Source organism: Chanodichthys erythropterus, chromosome 4 (genome assembly GCF_024489055.1).
Source record: "Chanodichthys erythropterus isolate Z2021 chromosome 4, ASM2448905v1, whole genome shotgun sequence".
NCBI classification, from domain to species: Eukaryota; Metazoa; Chordata; class Actinopteri; order Cypriniformes; family Xenocyprididae; genus Chanodichthys; species Chanodichthys erythropterus.
Genome location: NC_090224.1, coordinates 8,561,538 through 8,580,367, shown reverse-complemented (window position 1 = coordinate 8,580,367; position 18,830 = coordinate 8,561,538). Strand labels below are relative to the sequence as shown.

The following is an 18,830-nucleotide window of genomic DNA, read 5'->3' as shown; positions in this document are numbered from 1 at the left end:
TATTAAAGAAGTCTACAGAATACTACAGAAACCCAGTCAAAATGCATTACATCATCTCACAAAGAATGTAAAAAAGTCACCAGGACAGACTGACATAAAACAAATTTCAAGACAAAACTGTATGGTTTATAAAATGGTCATTTTAATTCAGGTTACATAGCTGTTATGTAGGGCTTGTACATTTTCACAAGGCTTTGGGGGACTACAGTCAATGATTAGTGAAAACAACAGTGGTCCAAATAACTATTGACATCACTTGACAAATCAAACATCCTCTCAACATGTGCATAAACCTGCAATGAAAAGTACTTAACCAAACTGTGGAACATGTATGCAGTATTGGTTCCCATTCCAGTGTATATTGAAAAATGGGCATGCATGATATTTTTTTAATCTTTTTTTTTTTTTTTAATCATCACAAGCCATCGCAAGGTAACACGTTAAAGTGAAAACCATAACCAGGCAGGAGTGTTTCGTGACCTTCAAGATGAAGACATGATTCAAATGGTCTATGGAAAGTGCATACTTGGCTGAGCAATGCTAGCTGACTTGGTACATCAGAAAACAGCCATCTTGCTATCAATACTAAAGCACAGGCTCATTTTAAGCCAACACTATGACAGCCAACAAGACATTTATCTCATTCAAGTGTATGTTAATTTCCCTAGAGAGATGTATAATGGAAGGTGATATAGTAGGACAGGAACTAGCCATGCTTGAGGCAAAACGCTCTGCATTTTGTGAGCGACACTTCCAATATTTCAGTTTACCAGAATATACACACTAGTCGCTGTCACAATTAAAGGACAATTGATTTTATGTGAGGCTAATACTTTTCTACAGCAGACACTGCACATTATGAAGGCCAAAAGGACAAAAACACAAAACTGAGGAATGGAGATGTTACTTTAACTTAATATTTACTTTCATTACAACCACAAGCCAGGTGGTGGAAAATGGAGGGAGAGAGAGAGAGAGAGAGAGAAGAAAAAAAACAGACCGACTGGAATTCCCACACTCACAGCTCATTGGTAATGATCATGGGCTTTTACATGGCTAGAATAATCATAAGTGAAACAATAAGGAATGAAGAAGTGTAAAAAGTTGTCTTTTTCCAGGATTCTTTCTTTAATCTGTGGAGAGAAGATGTGGGCGTTTAGTTCTCTCCTCCGTTTCCTCCTTCACCCTCATCTGCAGTGTTGTCAGAGGTCCATAACTGATTAAAAAAAAGGGGGGACAAAAATGTGTGCTTGAATATTGAACATCTACACTTTGAACTATAAATATAAATGATTATGATATAACTTCTATCAAATCTGCATTCCACAGTCTCAGAGAAGACTATTTTTGTAGGGTCAGTATGACTGTTTGTAACTCACTGTGAGGTTGTCTCTAAGCAGCTGCATGATAAGTGTGCTGTCTTTGTACGAGTCTTCATTCAGTGTATCCAGCTCTGCAATGGCTTCATCAAAGGCCTGCAAGCACAAGGCCACAATAAGTTGAGGTATGTGAACGAACAGTCAAGCCCCTGGTATGTGAACCATGTGCCTGATGAAATTCAAAGCTTGAGGAAAGTATAAAAATCCAGAAGGACAGGTGGGTAAAATTTCCATAGGAATTTCCCTTTCACCGAGTTAAAGGTTTAATAGTAGGTGAAGTAACTACAACCACCTAAAAGAAAAGAAAAATGGCCCTAATCCATTCTGGCATTGTTTTGAGAAAATTCCCAAATAGCTTATTACAGGTAGTCCCACCCCAAACTCATTATTGGTCAAGCTAGAAGCTGATATGTTGGAAAAAGTTAGCATTAAAAGGGAGTGTCCATCCACAAATATAAACTGTCATCATTTACTCACCCTCAATGCCATTCCAAACCCTTAAGACTTTGTTAAATCCTTTTAAAGTATTTTTTATAGTAGTTTTAGTTCACCCAAAAGTGAAAATAATGTCATTTATAACTCACCCTCATGTCGTTCTAGACCTTAGTTCATCTTTGGAACACAAATTAAGATATTCTGATTAAATCCAATGGCTCAGTGAGGCCTCTATATACAGCAATGCCATTGAAAATCTCAATCTTTTTGGCACACAAAAAGTATTCTTGTCGCTTTATAATATTAAGGTTGAACCACTGAACTCACATGAACCGTTTTAAATATTAGTACCTTTATGGATCTTGAGATTTTCAATGGCATTGCTGTCTATAGAGGCCTCACTGAGCCATCGGATTTAATCAGAATATCTTAATTTGTGTTCCAAAGATGAACGAAGAACGGCATGAGGGTGAGTAATAAATGACAATTTTCATTTCTGAAGCCCGAGATGTTTGCCACTTGAAGAGATATGATCGCTTTATATGATGAACAGATAAACAAATACACCACACACTAAAACACATCATTGGTTCTCACACATGCACACACATTTTAGTTTCTGTGTTTACCAAATGTGATGAGCCCCATGTATGATTAAGGCTGGACAATTAATCGAAAAGCAATCGAAACCGAAATTCAGAACCTCTAAAGCAGAGTTCAGACTGCACGATTTTCAAAGTAGTCGGGTCACTGTCCTTTTCACACTGCATGACTATCTTGGCCAGCATTCAGTCGCTGCCGTGTTCACACTGCACGATGGATCGGCGATACGTTTCGCAAACTACGTTTCACAACCAAACACGCGAGATGTGACAAGGAAACAACGCGATATCACGCAAGACCGGAGTTATTATTATTATTATTATTATTAAAAACGGTAGCCGGCAAGAATCTTGCAATACGAATTGCCTGTGTGCTGATTTGCAGCAAAAACAAGAAAAAGAAAAGAAGAATGGAGGAGGAAATGGTTGGGGAGACTGTGGATTGTGTGTTCTGCAATGAGAGTTGGAGGTAAATACATAACTTTTCAATGTGCTGCTGTTGCGGATGGTCAAGCAAAGGTTTGTGCTTTGTTTCTGTTTGATAGAATTGTAATGTTTATCTTAAACAAAGCCATGCTTGATATTGTGGTCTATAACTCCTCCCCGAACTCCCCGCTGATCTGTATCTTGCTCTCTCATTGGCTGTCGGTCATCGCCGATGTAGTTTTCAGTCAGAACACTTTTCACACAGCAGGATTTTAAATCGCAGACAGGTCCAGATATTTAGCATGCCAAATATCTCTCAGATCGCGTCTTTGCTCATTCACACTGCGTGATTGTCACTCGCGTGAACGAGCACCGATTTGCCTGTGATTTCGGGCATTTGTCGGCGATTTCTCAAAACCTGTCGGCGAGCCAAAATCGGGGCTAAAATCGTGCAGTCTGAACTTCGCTTAACTGATGCAATTTTGCCATGTCGGTTATTTTGTTTTTTTAATCTTGTTAATACCTCCCCCTTAAAAACATACTATCGCGTGTGTAGCCACGTGACTCCGCCCCGTCCAGTCAGTGGCATAAAAGCAACACGGAGGTGAACGCCGGTTCAACACGTAGTGATGACGCGTGAGCGTTGAGCCTTGCGTCTTCACTAAACTTTGTCAGTTGTATTTGTTTTAAGGTTTGCCAGTTTGGACATTCAAGTGATTTTATGCGATTGGATGTAAATTATTTCGAGCTATCGTGCTTGCGCAGCTGCATTGTGGCACGAACACTCATATAAACAGTAGCTTCGCAAAACATGACGGTCGCGCGCACAGAGAGGAACACAGAAACTAGTTGTCAGCGCTGTCCTGTGATTTATCACTAAAGTAGCTTAGGAACTCAAAACTTATAGCATATAATTTCCTACTTTTGAAGGAACTATTTACAACTCACAGCTTCACAATTAATAGAGACGGTATGACTAATTCACACACGCAATCACTCATACTGGTACTGTGCTATTTATCTTTATCTGATTTACAATGAGCAGAAATCTGTAAGAAATGTTACGAACCATAGATAAAATAACTGCTGATAGATTGATTACCTGGAATTTCAATGGACAGAAACCTCTCAGGTTTCATTACAAATATCTTAATTTGTTTTTCAAAAGATTAACCAAAGTCTTTTGGGTTTGGAACAACATGAGAGTAATTTACAGATTAAATTAATAATTCCTGATAAATAAGTTTAATAAATAGCAACAGAGTGATGCTGTCATCTAAAATCCTACTTGTTTGGCCAAAGCGCAGGCCTGCTCAGGAGAGTTGAGGATCTCATAGTAGAAGACGGAGAAGTTGAGAGCCAGTCCCAGACGAATGGGGTGTGTGGGCTGCATCTCCTTCTTACTGATGTCAAATGCATCCTGGTAGGCGCCTTGAGAGTTGGTTATCGTTTCTGTAAGGACAAAAAGCATTTATAATTTTAATAAGAATTTGTTAACATAAAGTCTTAAAATTATGTAGTTAAGATCAGAAGTTTGCTGAGACCTCGTAATGAGCCCTGGCCCCCTATTTGAGAATCACTGCTTTCAAAGTTTTGCACCCAAAAATGAAAATTCAGCCTCATGTCATTCCAAACCAAAGACTTTCGTTCATCTTGGGAACAAAAATGAAGGTATTTTTAATAAAATCTGAGCAATTTCTGTCCTTCCATTGACAGTCCACACAAATACCACTTACGACTTTGATGCTTTAAAAAGTTCATAAAGAGATCGTAAAACTAATCCAAATAAATCGAGCGGTTTTCTTAAGAATCATGATCGTCTAATATGACGAACAGATTGAATTTAGGTTTTTATTCACATAAAAACATTGATCACCGAGCATAAACAGAAGCCCAACTGCACTTGACACGAGAGAACAAATCTCATTGGTTCTTGCGGAACCTCAAAAGTGGAACATGAGGGTAATTAATGACAGAATTTTCATTTTTGGGTGAACTAACCCTTTAATACAACAGACTGATGGCATAAGTATGAACATACCTAAGCATTATCAATTACAGAATGCTTTGGTTAAAATATGAAGACATCTAAAACTCATAATGTACAAAAAAAAAAGTCATTCATTTTAAATCAGAGAGAAAAAAACCCTTAAGGTCTTTGATTAAAGATCAATATGGCGAAATATATTATAAGATGCTTGGAAACATATTAGAGGAGGCATATTTTAAACTGGTTCTCCATGGCTGCTCCTGTTCTGTAGCCTGCCAGAAGGGGAATAAAAACCCCAGAAGACTGTCTCCCAGAAGGACAAGCAGCTGACTTGAGGAGGGTGTAGGAGATGGCCTAAGGCAGCTAAATACTCTGCACAGAACCCAAACTCATTCATCTTGAATTTGAAGCCCACAAACCCAATTTAGCCTAGAGCAGAGCACAAGATGCAGCACTGACATGGTTTCCCAAATACAGATTTAATTTATTTAATTCACATCAGAGATGGAAACATTTGTGCTTAAATATGAGGCCATTCTCAGCATTGATGTAGATTCTGAGAGAATGAATGCATCGTGCTGTGTCAGATGCCAAAAGCTCGGTCAGTTTTTGCTTTCACTTTCAGGAAATAATTGACTGTGGTTTGAGACTCCTTCACCAGCATAACTTGTGCAAAGTTTGCATATTGCATGTGTGATATCCATGGGCTCGCCTTTTGTGTGAAATATTTCTTTAAGATAGGACATTTTTCTTCATCACAAACTCTATCTTTGCTCACAAAATGACAGAAAAAGATTCTAATTTCCCATGATAAAACAAAGTAAATACAATAAATAAATTAATTAATAATGAAATAAGTAAACTATTAGATTTTCTTTTTTATGTGTATTCAATCAATGTTGTTGCTTATACAGGATTAATTTTGTTAATCTTACATGAGTTAAATAGATTTCCTGATAGGATTTTTGCATAACCTTTAAATAATGAGAAAAATGTAATTTGATTGTTGACATATAAATATATGTATGTAACCATTCATGTATTGAAATCACATTTTCTGTCTTTTTTTTTTTTTTTTTCAAGATATGATGTTTCTGACAGGAGTTTTTAAAAGAGTGCTAACTGTCTAAGAATGTATTAAGGGGATGAACCGAAGGTTTCAAGCAGGTCGCTGCCAAATGGAGGTTATGCCATACATGTAAACATTAGATTTTGATAGATGAGCATGAAGATATACATGTTACATTTTATTTTTATGCTTAAGTATTGTGTTACTTTTCTGTCATACATTTGGTAAAAAAAAAAAAAAAAAAAAAAGTTTTGTATGCTTTTCCATTTTTCTTTGATGTTGCAAAGCTAATCTACAGTTTCTGTGAGAAACAACTTGAGAATGATGACTCTTTCTGTCGTCAAGGTCAGTTAGCTGGGAAGAAGTTAGGGAGTTAGATAAGATGTTTCCAATTAAAAATTATTTACACACGTCAGCTATTATGGGCTGTTGGTTATTATTATGGGATGTCGAAGAAACGGAAATTGTATAAAAATAGTAAAAAGAAATAGGATGAGTGTTTTTAAGAATAAATTCACTTAATTTTGTTCATTTTTTCAAGACTTAATTTTACATTTGTATCTCAAGTAAATGTATCTTGATTTAAAAAAAATTAATATTTGTGTTGGAAAACAGGACAAATATACTGAGAAAGATATTTTTTGTTGCAATGCATGCAACATTTAATGCCATGACTATATGAATTAATCCCCCGGTTTCACAGACAAGGCTTAAGCTAGTCCAACTGATTCAAACTGATTTTGGGTTTTTTTTTTTGTTTTTATAATCTCAAATGAATTATTTTTTTAAATAGACTGCAAATACATTTTGTCAGAACCTGTGATAAAAGACGTTATTTTGTTTAGCAGTCTATTCAGAATCGTGGGAGATTTGTGATCTTTATTTTAAAGATTTTATCCAGAATCGTGCAGCTCTAAATGCATTATTAAAAAATAACAGGCATATACACCCTTTCTTGACAGCAGAAATGCAGTAAGGCACTTACCCTTCCTGTCATCTCCAGAGGCAACCTCCGCAAGATATCTGTAGTAGTCACCCTTCATCTTTAAATAGAAGACTTTGCTCTCAGCATTTGTTGAGTTCTCGATCAAATATTTGCCCAGCAGTCCCTGAGGGTGGGAAGAGAGAGGATATGTAAGGAAAGACAGATAGAGAGCTTGTTTATCTACTTTAAAGAAAACTGTTACAATTAACTAATTGAGGTGGAAATGGCTGCAGTTTTATGGGACTGTAAATGTGAAATATTCATTGCAAAAGTATGCACAAAGTCTGGTGTATTTTATACTGAGAAATCAAATTCTTTTCCACAACCAGTTTGAGGCCAGTGCACTGATATTCAGCATCTTCCCCAGTTTACAACATTCTGGGCGTTGGTGGTTCAGTGGGGCTGTTAGACAAACCACGCAAACACATAACTGTAAAGCACAGAATGGTGCAGACTTCCTGTGTGACAGCCTAGCCCTTTCATTGCTCAGCCTGTCATTTTAGATCTGCCGAACTAAACTGTGTTCACTTCCCTAATGTGAAACAAAATGAGAAGGAAAAAACAAAAATGTTTTTTTAAAAAAGGAAACTAAAGAGAGAGGAAAATGGAAAAAAGAACAAATGGAGAAATTAAAAAGTAAAAGACTGATATAAGTGCATTTAGTCTAAAGAGGGCAGTCATGGCCCCACATGACCCTGTGATTACACAGTCAGAGCAGCAGCCACATCACATGTGCTTCCTAATGCCTGATTTAACAGCAAGCCTGAGCACTGCAACACACACACACACACACACACACACACACACCTTACCCCTCATACACACACACACACACACACCTTACCCCTCATGACAACACAGACACGGATGTGTCAGAACATAAAATCCACTGTCAGGGGTAAAAAAGAAACCTTAAAATGTTCATAGTGAAGAAACAGTAAAGCTTTCTGGACTTTTTCCCAATGTTTAACAAGCATAAAGCATATAAATATGTGACCCGAAGATTAACTGAATTTTGATGGAATAAAGGTCACTTTTGGGGTGTTTTGGAACAGAAGAAAGCGAAACCACATACAAGCAATCTTGTGTAAAAAAAACAACAAAAAAAAAACCTCAGAAACAGCTACTGTAACCTAAATGAGAAAGCTTAGATTTTCTATTATATATAATTAATACCTGTGATGGCAGAGCTGCATTTTCAGCAGCCATTACTCCAGGTTTCAGTGCCACATGATCCTTCAGAAATCATTCCATTATGCCGATTTGCTGCTCAAGATTTCTTCTTCTTATTATTATTATTATTATTATCAATGCTGAAAACTGTTGTTCTGCTTAAAAGATTTGTAGAAACAGTGATCTATTGTTTCCAAGACTCTTTGAAAAACAGTTTATTTGAAAAATAAATCTTTAAAGTGTCTTTACCAGCCCCTTTAATCAATTTAATGTGTAATTGCATATTAGTGTTGTCAAAAGTGCTGGTACTTCGGTACCAAGTCGGTACAGAAATTTTGAAAATGTGACGATAACCGCATTTCTGTAGTACCGGGAGTACCGAGTATACTGGTATATTCGGTACCCACTGATAGGGCTGTGCCAGTATTTTACATGAATATGACATGAGTGAAGCAGAAGAAATAATAGGTTAACAATAGGCTAATAGGTTAGCAATTAAATGTGACATCGCAGCCATGAAACATTTTGGTTCATGCCGAATGAGGGAGGTAGCCTATGCGAGTTCACACATTTAAGTTTTGCGAATCGCAATCTGGTCACCCGATTATCAGAGAATTTAACAATATTCCATTAGTTATTCCACTGAACCTGGAATCTCTGTTTCTTTTCCCAAATCTTCACTCAAGCAGGGGATTATAAACGTTTCTTCCTTTGGTTCGCTTTTAATTAGGCCTATTATATTCGCATTCTTTACTGTGGTAAAGTAGAAAAAACACCATAGGACAGAAACCTTTTTGCTTGAACGTCAATTTCTATTTAACACAGTTTGAGCTTGTTATCAGACTTTATAATGCATGTCAAGTTTATTTGTATAGCGCGTTTCACACACGCCAGTGTTTTTTAGTTTCGCTTTCTCTGGCAGCGCAAAATCAAACATAGCCTGAATGTCTGAAGATAAAACTAGCTCTTCAGATCTTTTACAACAAGTGTCAGTTGTTTGTAACATCAGATAACAAGATATTAAAGAGAAATGGTCTCTTTCCTGCTCGTGTCCCACATCCCTCTCAAAGCGCCGAGCGGCTATATGACACATCTTTGCGTGGAAACAAAAAAATAATGTTTTTTCGAATAATACTTAACTTTTTTATTATTTAGGTTACCATTATTTACTGATATTTATTTAGTTTAAAATTACATTTTACTGGCTGCTAGGGCTGCACAATCAAACAAATTTCTAATCGCGATTACGATTACGGATGCCACGATTTCGTAATCGTTCAAAGGCCCGATTATAAGGAAAAATATCCACTTAGATTATTCTGCATGTTTAAGAGGTGTGTTATGAGCATGTCACGTTGTGAGAGGCGAATCCCAACTACTTCAGTGTGTAAAAGGTCACCCAGCACAAAAGGAGCGACCAGTGATGTAGGTGTACGCCGATATGTCGAACGCACACGAAACAACAGGACCCGCCATTTTCAAAAAGCAGTGTACACAGCCTAGTGCTGTCAAAAATATCTATATTTCTATATGTATCTATAATGAAATATCAGAAAGGTTATAATACTCCTTTCTTCAGTATCGATACACCGATACCAGCTGCGCGTTCTTGCTGTCCTCTCTGACAGCTAGTTGAGACGCACGCACTCTTCTCATTCAATCGTCTCGTGCTCTCCGGTTTAATAGTAATGGTTTGACCGGGTCTGAATTTCAGCGCGGGATTGCGCATAATTCTATTAATTCTCGCAGATTTCGCGCTCAAATGAAGCGCAGACACACAATAAAGCCGCCTTTGACATACAAGCGCCAACATAAGCTCTTTTTTGCGGATTATTAATGGTCAAATACACTCAGAAACAATGTCACAATGCCCATCATGGTGAGTATTAACGTAAAACAGTTCAGGAAGAATGTGTCTGTCAACTCTTAAAAGGGACAGTAGCCGAATAAACATGCTGCTCTCTACGTTGTTAATGTTAACCAAACAACAAAAGAAATTAAAAAAAACACTTACTGCTCTTGACTGTCGCTTTAATTGATTTAATCTGTATTCAATTTTTATAAGGAAGATTATCCAATGTTATTTTACATTTGATTAGCCTACTTTGTTTCTTTATTAGGTTTCTTACCTGATCACTACTGTTAGACAAAACAAAATAAAGAAAGCAAGCAGTCTATTTAATTTCTATCTTTATTCTATTGTATTTATTTGTGCTATTGTTAGTAATTTGTTCATTTTTTCTTATTTTATTACTGTTAAATTGTTGTTTTTTTTAAATTCAGTTAACCATTTGAAATCAAGCAGACCAAGTAAAAAATTATTATTGCTTAAAACAGTGGTATAAAGCTATTCAAAACATCATTCAATGTAAATTGTGATAATTATAATTAATAATCGCAATTACAATTTCAAGGGAATAATCGACAATTATGATTTTTGTCATAATCGTGCAGCCCTACTGGCTGTAGTGTGTTGTTTCACTGAAGGAATAGCTAAAATAAACATGCACGTCTGTTTCAAAATGGATGTTTGAGAATTTGTTCAAAAAAATTATTTCGATACACATATACATTTTATATATATATACACATATATATACATATATATATATATACATATATATATACATATATATATACATATATATATACATACATATATACATACATATATACATACATATATACATATATATACATACATATATATATATACATATATATATATACATATATATATATACATATATATATACATATATATATATACATATATATATATACATATATATATATACATATATATATATAAATAAATTGGTACAGAGAACCGTAAAATTTTACTGGTATTGGTACCAACTACTGGAATTATAGTATAGTATATATAAAATATTTCTTTCATAAAAAAAAAACTTTTTGAACAGTAGTCTGTTTTATGCAGACTACCACATTCATCATTCCATCAATTCATTCCAGCAATCAAGCATCAATGGGAAAAAAAAAAAACTTTATGTAACATTAGGAAGGATAAAAAAAATAAATAACGCACTCTCATTTTTAATCTCCTAATGCAAGTTCAAGTTTAAACATCAGTGTTTACTGCCTGCTGTTAAAAGCAACTAAACTTAAAATGTCAAATGTCAGTAAAGCAAGCGTGACATTTAACCCCACTGTACACATTAATCTGTCTAACAGCACAGCTCTAATGTCTATGAAGCCAGGGATCACCTTCCTGTTTACCATCCAGTAATCTGGCTGGTACCACCTTAAGAAAAGGAACAGGAACAGGATTTGATAATGAGAGCAAAGAACTGATGCAGCCATGAACACTTCAGTCCAGCTGAACTAAAGGGACTGATCCCGAGTCCCCTGCAAAGTGTAGTGATGGTCAAAGACATTTTAAATGTAGAGATTTTGATGCATCTTTGAGCAATCTGTGGAAGTCTGATGATGAAACTAGCATGACTCTAAGTTGCATAACACTAACAGCCAAACATAATGGAAACAAATAACTAGTCATTTCCCCTGAAGGAACCTGAGGTTAAGTGCCTTCTTCAAGGGCAAAATTGTGAAAGGTCATGGCTTGTTTTGCTTGAACCAGCAGCGTTCAGTGTTTCCACACCATTCACATTAAAACACAAATAGAAATTTTAATTTAAAAGTTGTTTGCAAGACAGATTATATCAATGTTATTTTAATAGTATTTGTATACTATTCTAATATTCATATATATTTTGAATTAGCATTTATTTTTATATTTTCAGTTTTTATTTTAATTTTAACTTACATTTTAGTAACTTAGTATTCTGATTTTGTTTTGGTATGCACCTGATGTCACAGTAGGTGGGAGTCACTGCAGTTACATCCTGAGTGTTACATACTGAGTGGTAAAAAGACAGTGGAAGCGTTGGTGTTCTGCCTGAATGCCGCAAAAGACAACAAAATCACATTTAAAATGTGAAAGAGACTTGCCATTGATCCAGCGTTTATTAAAAAACATCCATTATGATGAGCCTTATGTTCTACAAAGGGGGATGGTTAGATAATGTTAGACAAACCCGGTTTTCCTTACAAAGCAAGTATAGATAAATAGATAGGAGCACAAAGGAGTTCAGTTCACAAAGTGGAACTCTATATCGTCTGTCTGATGCTAACAGTTGACAGTTATCCAGATATCTTTTAAAAGATTGTACAAAACGTATTGAAAACCAGAATATCCATTTATGTCCTGGTCACTTTTATCCCATCTGGAAGTACGACCAAGCGCCGTCAAGTCAAATTTATTAACGCTTCGCAATATACAGTTTCCAGGCGGCTTTACAGAAAGTCATAATGTTGTGTCTATAATACCATAGGGCTTCAACAAAGTTTTAGGGCTGGGCAATTTGACGATATTTAACAATGATACAAGTGATCATCCAGATTTAGATCTACCTATATTGTATTTATAGTGTTGTCTAACAGATAAAGCATTGACAGGCTTTGCTTTATGCATTTCCCTTCCATCAAAATCCATGAAGCAGTAAGTTGTAAGGAACACTGTCGAGTCCAACTGCCTTTGATTTAAGAAGATGATCATGTTTTACTCTCGTTTTCGCAGTTTTTCCACATTAAATCCAGTTATGTTGCAGGATGTTTTGCCACTCAGTCCGGCTCAGTCCATGCTCTGGTGGGAAAGTGATGTCAATGCTAGTGTTGTCAAAAGTACAAATTTCTGAACACAATGGCCAATCAGAGTTGTATGAGCTCAAAGCATCACATTTTTAAAATGGATCCTTTTGACAACACTAGACACCCCCTATATAAATAATATGATTTCGATATTGCTTTAATTTTTTTAAATTCTATTTTAGTTTTAGTAGTTGTAGTACTTACAATTTTTTTTGCAGTTAGTTGCTAAGATATTTCTAATTTTCATTAAATTATTTTATCTAGTAATTATAATTTATTTAGTTTTTTTCTTCAATTTAAAAATTATTTTTAATAGTTTTAGTTAATAACATTGACAAATACATAGCTACTTTTGAATAGCAAGCAATGGACAAAGACCCATTTCAAGTCACATGGTGTAGTTACAGAACCTACCAGCAGGGGCAAACTGGGCCATGCTAACCAGCCAAATCTTGACCCTATGATAGTCACCCTTTACACAAAGAGAAACTTCATAGTCATGACCTTTACTCGACACTCCAATGGATATCCTCCCTGTGTGTCAGCGGCCCCTGACCTTCCTCTCTTCACGCACTCTCTTTTTTTGTCTGACAGGAAACCACTTCTTTTAATGCCCTTCCTCCCGTTCTCTTCAGCATAAAGAGATGCAGAGAAAACGGTGGCTGACATGATGATGTGCACGTCTATTTCCTGCCACCTTGTGAGACATGTAGCCTACAGTATGCATGCACACAATGACTCTCCATTACAGGATGGGCCCTTCATGTTAAGAATACCACTCCGCACAGTCAGACGGATTAGCAAAACACAATCCTGAAACAAACCACGCTATTAAAAAACAGAGCACACTACAACAGTCAACTGCAAAGCAATCCATCGCCACGGAAACTGTCTTAAAGGCTACTTTTAGTAACTGAGGTCATTTGTTTCTAACCACAAATATTTTCTATCTGCAGCATGTGACAATGGTAAAAGCTCCTTTGTTAGACCTGTGAAGAAAGATGCAGATAATGTAAGCTGAACTGATAAGCAAAACTCTTCATTATTAAGAAAAAGCCATTTATGAAGAATTATTTGCTCCCTTCAAGCTGGTTTAACAGACAAACCTTTATAATATAAAGCCCAGCTTGAGTTTAAGTCAAAAAGTCAGAGGTTGCACAACAAAATTATCATTATCCACCACTATGATGGCCTGGGTTGTACATTTTCCATCATGCCCTACCCCAATCCATTTTATCTGTCAGTAAATAAGTATTACACTTGGTATTTCTAACGAACAAGAACTTGTAATCTTTTAGTCTCTTCAAATGCAATGTTGCAGGCTCTTTTTCTTTTATTATGCTCTCGCAATATAAAAGACAACACTCGTCACTCTTGTGATCTGGTCACCTGATTTAATGAACAATATCCCATTAATTACTGCATTGGAATCTTTAGTTTTTCTCTCAAAATCTTTACTCATGTTTCGAAAGTAGGAAAATGCAGCAGACCAAATATATTTTCCTCTCTCAAAATAAAATAAAGCATTTTAAAAGGGTTTGGTCACAATAAAATTGAATATTTTTCATTATTTTCAGTCCCTTGTTCTACACACACATGACTGACTTTATTCTGTGGATAACTAAAGAAGCTATTTTGATATGAAATTTTTTGATATTGGATCTATTGACTTTCAGTGTACGGATAAAAACACATTTTTCTATTTTGTGTTCCACAGGAGAAAAAATGTCACACAGGTTTGGAATGACATGAGGGGGAGCAAATGAAAACAAAATGATTATTTTAAGGTGAACTATCTCTTTAAATTATTTGTCAGACTGTCAATTTCATCACATAACATTAATAGTCTTGTCTGTACTGCAGCAGAATTTCAACAAGTTTGATAAGATGACTGGGCTACCAGGGGAGTGACAGTGGGAATCCAATAGTGATGACACAGAACCTCACTGTCACAGCCTGTGGGAGAAGAGAGAGAAAGATGCTGTACTTCTGCCTGCAATACATATCGATTGTGAGAAGCTGAAGGCTTGGTTCTTGCTCTCTGCACCATTTCTCGGAGGAATCAATTCTCTAATAGTTCCACGAGAGCCTCTTACAACAAGAGCACTGTGATGAGGTGCCAAGCTAGACACTGGAACACTGTATGCGGCTGTTTTTTCCTCTAAATATGCCACGGCTCAACACAGCACTCCTTTTGAGATGAATACGATTCTTCTTAATTCAATGAGGTTAAGGGGGGGAACATAACCACTGGGTTCAATGCTCGTCTGCCATGTACTGCCAGCGATGACACTGCTAACAGTGACTGATCCCTGCTGGTGCTCAAAACCAGTTCCATATCATCGCTAAACCTTAAAGGCTCCATATGTTTATCCATATATAATGATGGTCCATATGTAATACTGATGCATAGAGGTCAGCAAGGAGGGAAAAAAGCTAATAGAAATTAAATATAATGAAAGATCATTCAAAATAGTAATGAATAATAATGGCATATAAAATAACTCACCATGAAATCAACATTTGCAGTTCTTATCTTTTATGGAATACTGCAGTATTTATTATACATGATTTACCCATGCAATTCATGTGATCTTGTAACCTTTAATCAAAACAACTTCCCCTCTCTCTTGCAATGACATCTCTTCTCTGATGACGGGACAATAACCTCTTTTTCCAGCAACCTGCTTAAAACCAACTTTTAAGCTTGCTTTAAACCAACTTTAAAGTTGGCATTAAAAGGAAGCAACAGTCTTTTCTTCCTTATTGTGATTTACGAGTGAAACAGCTTCTCAAACATGCAAAAAAAGTAGGGCAGGACTTGATTTTGTCCATCAAGAATTGACTGGATCATTGTTATTTGCTATTGCTGCGATCTCATGTGACAGGCTGTCCCGTCCTCATGAAAAATGTCATCAGAGAAGAGATGTTGTTAGAAGGAGGAGAAGTTATTTTGTTATTTTTACATATTTAAAAAATAATGATGTTTATGGATAAATCATTTATAATAAATTCTGTGATATTCCATCAAAAAATAAGAATTGTGAATTAGGATTTCATGGTGACTTTAAATGAGTAAAATAGAGTGTCAAAATTTAGTATAGTTAGTATTTAGCCAGCAAAGTGTGTATACAGCATTTTATATAGCCAGATTAGCAAATAAAGAGGCAGTGTAGATTATAGATGTACTGAGTATGGATATAGAAGTATAGATATCTAGTGAATACAGAGTCAGTATTGAGTATAGTTCGGATATAGTTATTACAGTATATTTGAAAAAAAAAAAAAAAAAAAGATTTTTCGATTAATCAGGGATTTTTTATGTGGTTGATTCAACATCGATTCTCAAAAGCCACGAATCGATTTTTCCATATTTATTTCCGCAAACACTGAACATCAGACAACTTGCAAATAATAAAATGAATTCACTTTCACCTCTCCTTGTGAATAAACAGAGAAATTCACACAAATTTGTCTCTAAATGTCACCATTGCGAGTATCCAGGTTAACAGTCATTTATGGTTAGTAGAGAAAACACATTAATGCATCATTATTGGATCCGCGCATTAGTCTTAAAGTGACAGCAACCTAATATTCCTGCAGCTGTCTGTGTTTTTGTTAATCAAACTACCAAAAAAAAAAAAAAAAAAGGAGAATATCACTCATTCTTGTAACTTCAATAAGGATTAACCTTTATTTAATTTGCACAGAAAAGATTATATGCGGTGTTGTTTTACATTTTATTATTCAATTTCTGTACCTGGAAACTACTACTACTACCGAAATCGAATCGAATTGAGATCTTGTGAATCGGAATCGAATCGGGACACCTGAATCGATACCCATCCCTAATAGCGAGTGTAAATTAAAGTCGATATTTATCTAGCATTGAGAGTCAACAGAGCATAGTCAATACGGAGTACATTCGGGCATTATAGAGAACAACCTTACCAACACTTCGTTGCAAATATCGCGTAATTCGGCCTCCACCTTCTCCCTGTACTCCTTCACCATTTGAAGCTTCTTGTCGTTGCCCTCGGTTTTCTGTTCAATACTGGAGATAACCCTCCAGGCCGACCTCCGGGCCCCGACGACGTTCTTGTAGGCGACGGAGAGCAGGTTTCTCTCCTCGTTGGTGAGCTCGGCTCCCTGCTCCGTCACCAGCTTCATGCACGCGGCCATGTCATCGTAGCGCTCCGCCTGCTCCGCCAGCTTGGCTTTCTGAATCAGCTCCGTCTTATCCATGATTTAATCGGCCGTTAAACTCCGGGAAATGGCGAGTCCAGCAAAGAGGGGAGGGAGAGAAAACAGTGTGTATAGGGGGAAAGGAGAAGCTGGCTGGCCAAAGCAGTAATGGTGAAGTAATCCAGGAGCACCTGAGGATAAATTATGACAGTTTTAATCAATCAGATGTTCAGAAGGGACACAGCAATTTGTTCAGATTAATAAATATTATATTTTTATAATATTTTCCGGCTTTTAGCTTGTCAAAAATGTGTTATTATGCTACACAATACATATTTTGTTCAATTTATATCACATGAGGTTTAGAGCCATACACATGGTCGCTACTCTCATATTAACCTCTTTATGTAATTCTCAAAATAAACAGAATAGAGATGTTTGATATTAAATCAATTTCTCCTTCTCGAGTTACTCTCGCTTGTCTAATCTAATACTGTCCAATAGCCAGCCGATGGCTAACCAACTACTAATGGACCACGACGAGCGCCACGATTCCATGTCATTTCCAGCAAACCTGTCCGCTGCTCGTGAAGATATGTTTTAAACATCGTTTAAGATAAATAATGCCAATACATATCAAATATTTGCATTGGCTTTGAATAATGGCCAGTTCACCTGATAGCGCGTGTAATTGAATTGGTTAGCTTGTGACAGCTAACGTTAACGACTGCACTCCTGTCTGACAGGGCTGGAGTTTTACAAAATAATGCCTGGCAGCGAACGCTAAGATCAAACATTATCAAATACATTACATAACTGGAGTAGGGAATAATATACGACGAGGCAAAAAAGTAAGAAAACGTTCCCACCTTGAAGAACGGTACCAATCAGCTACTCCGCGAAAGCTATATCCGCTTTGGGTTGGAGGGAGAAAAGATTCGCCTTCGCCTCAACCGAACATGAAAAGGGGCGTGGCTTTTACAGCGCAAGTCCAATCAGATCATACTTTTTAAATGTCTATCAAGCTATATTGACCAATAGTAGATAAAATATTGAAATAAAGGCGGGATTAGAGGAGGATCACGCTGAGACCATGGAGTTTACGCCAATTAGAGCAAGTGAGAGGACGTCATCCTCACGATGGACACGACCCCCCGATTCTTGTGCACTCAGCGGGCGTGGTAGGATCATTAATTCGGAAAATGAATGGTGTGCAAATGTTTGATATATTTACAACATTGTAAATATGTTATATCCACGTTTACGTCGTATTTTCGATAGAAGTCTAAACATTGCGCTCGCATGTAGCGCTGTCTGCAATAGTGCTCTTATTGACACTGAGTAGTTGGCTGCAGTTTAACTGTATTCTAATCATCTGCTATTATTACACTATACATGGAAGATCTGTATATGCATTGCTTTGAAAAGGTGTCTGCGAAAAATATGTAGTACACCATATTTAAATATGAATATGAATGTAAATGTTTATGGATCAGGACCAGAGCTTTGTATTTCACATTATAATGATTGAAGTAAAATTTTGAATGAATTTGAATGTTCATGAACCCATATGCATCTAATAATCTTTTATAAAATAAGAGGTGGTAGTTTAGGATGTGCATAATTTTTAAGAGCCCAACTGTCCATTAGTTTAATCAATATGTTAGAAGATCATGCATTATAAATGTTCTCAGTAATGATATACCAGTTTACAGAGAACAGACATACATTATGTTGTACTTAATATGTACAATGACTGAATCAAACAGAGTCTGAAAAATGGCTGCAAAGTGGTTGTAAGTGGTTGTAAATTACCACTTTGTGTTCATGCCAGTGAACTATATTCATTATGTCTGACTTAAGATTTTGTGTTTTGATCACTTTCTTCCATTTCTAAGACATTAAATGCTTCAAA

General features: G+C 36.2%; 1 protein-coding gene across 1 annotated transcript; it reads right to left on the bottom strand.

The window, feature by feature from the left end:
* Positions 1-120: 120 nt before the first annotated feature.
* Positions 121-17,861, bottom strand: ywhaqa (tyrosine 3-monooxygenase/tryptophan 5-monooxygenase activation protein, theta polypeptide a). Its single transcript, XM_067383952.1, has 6 exons — positions 17,785-17,861; positions 16,682-17,106; positions 6,887-7,010; positions 4,131-4,294; positions 1,380-1,475; positions 121-1,216 (listed from the first exon to the last, which is right to left on the bottom strand). Exons 2-6 carry the CDS (start codon positions 16,973-16,975, stop codon positions 1,157-1,159), a joined length of 738 nt encoding a protein of 245 aa, XP_067240053.1. The 5' UTR covers positions 16,976-17,106; positions 17,785-17,861; the 3' UTR covers positions 121-1,156.
* Between the last annotated feature and the right edge of the window lie 969 nt (positions 17,862-18,830).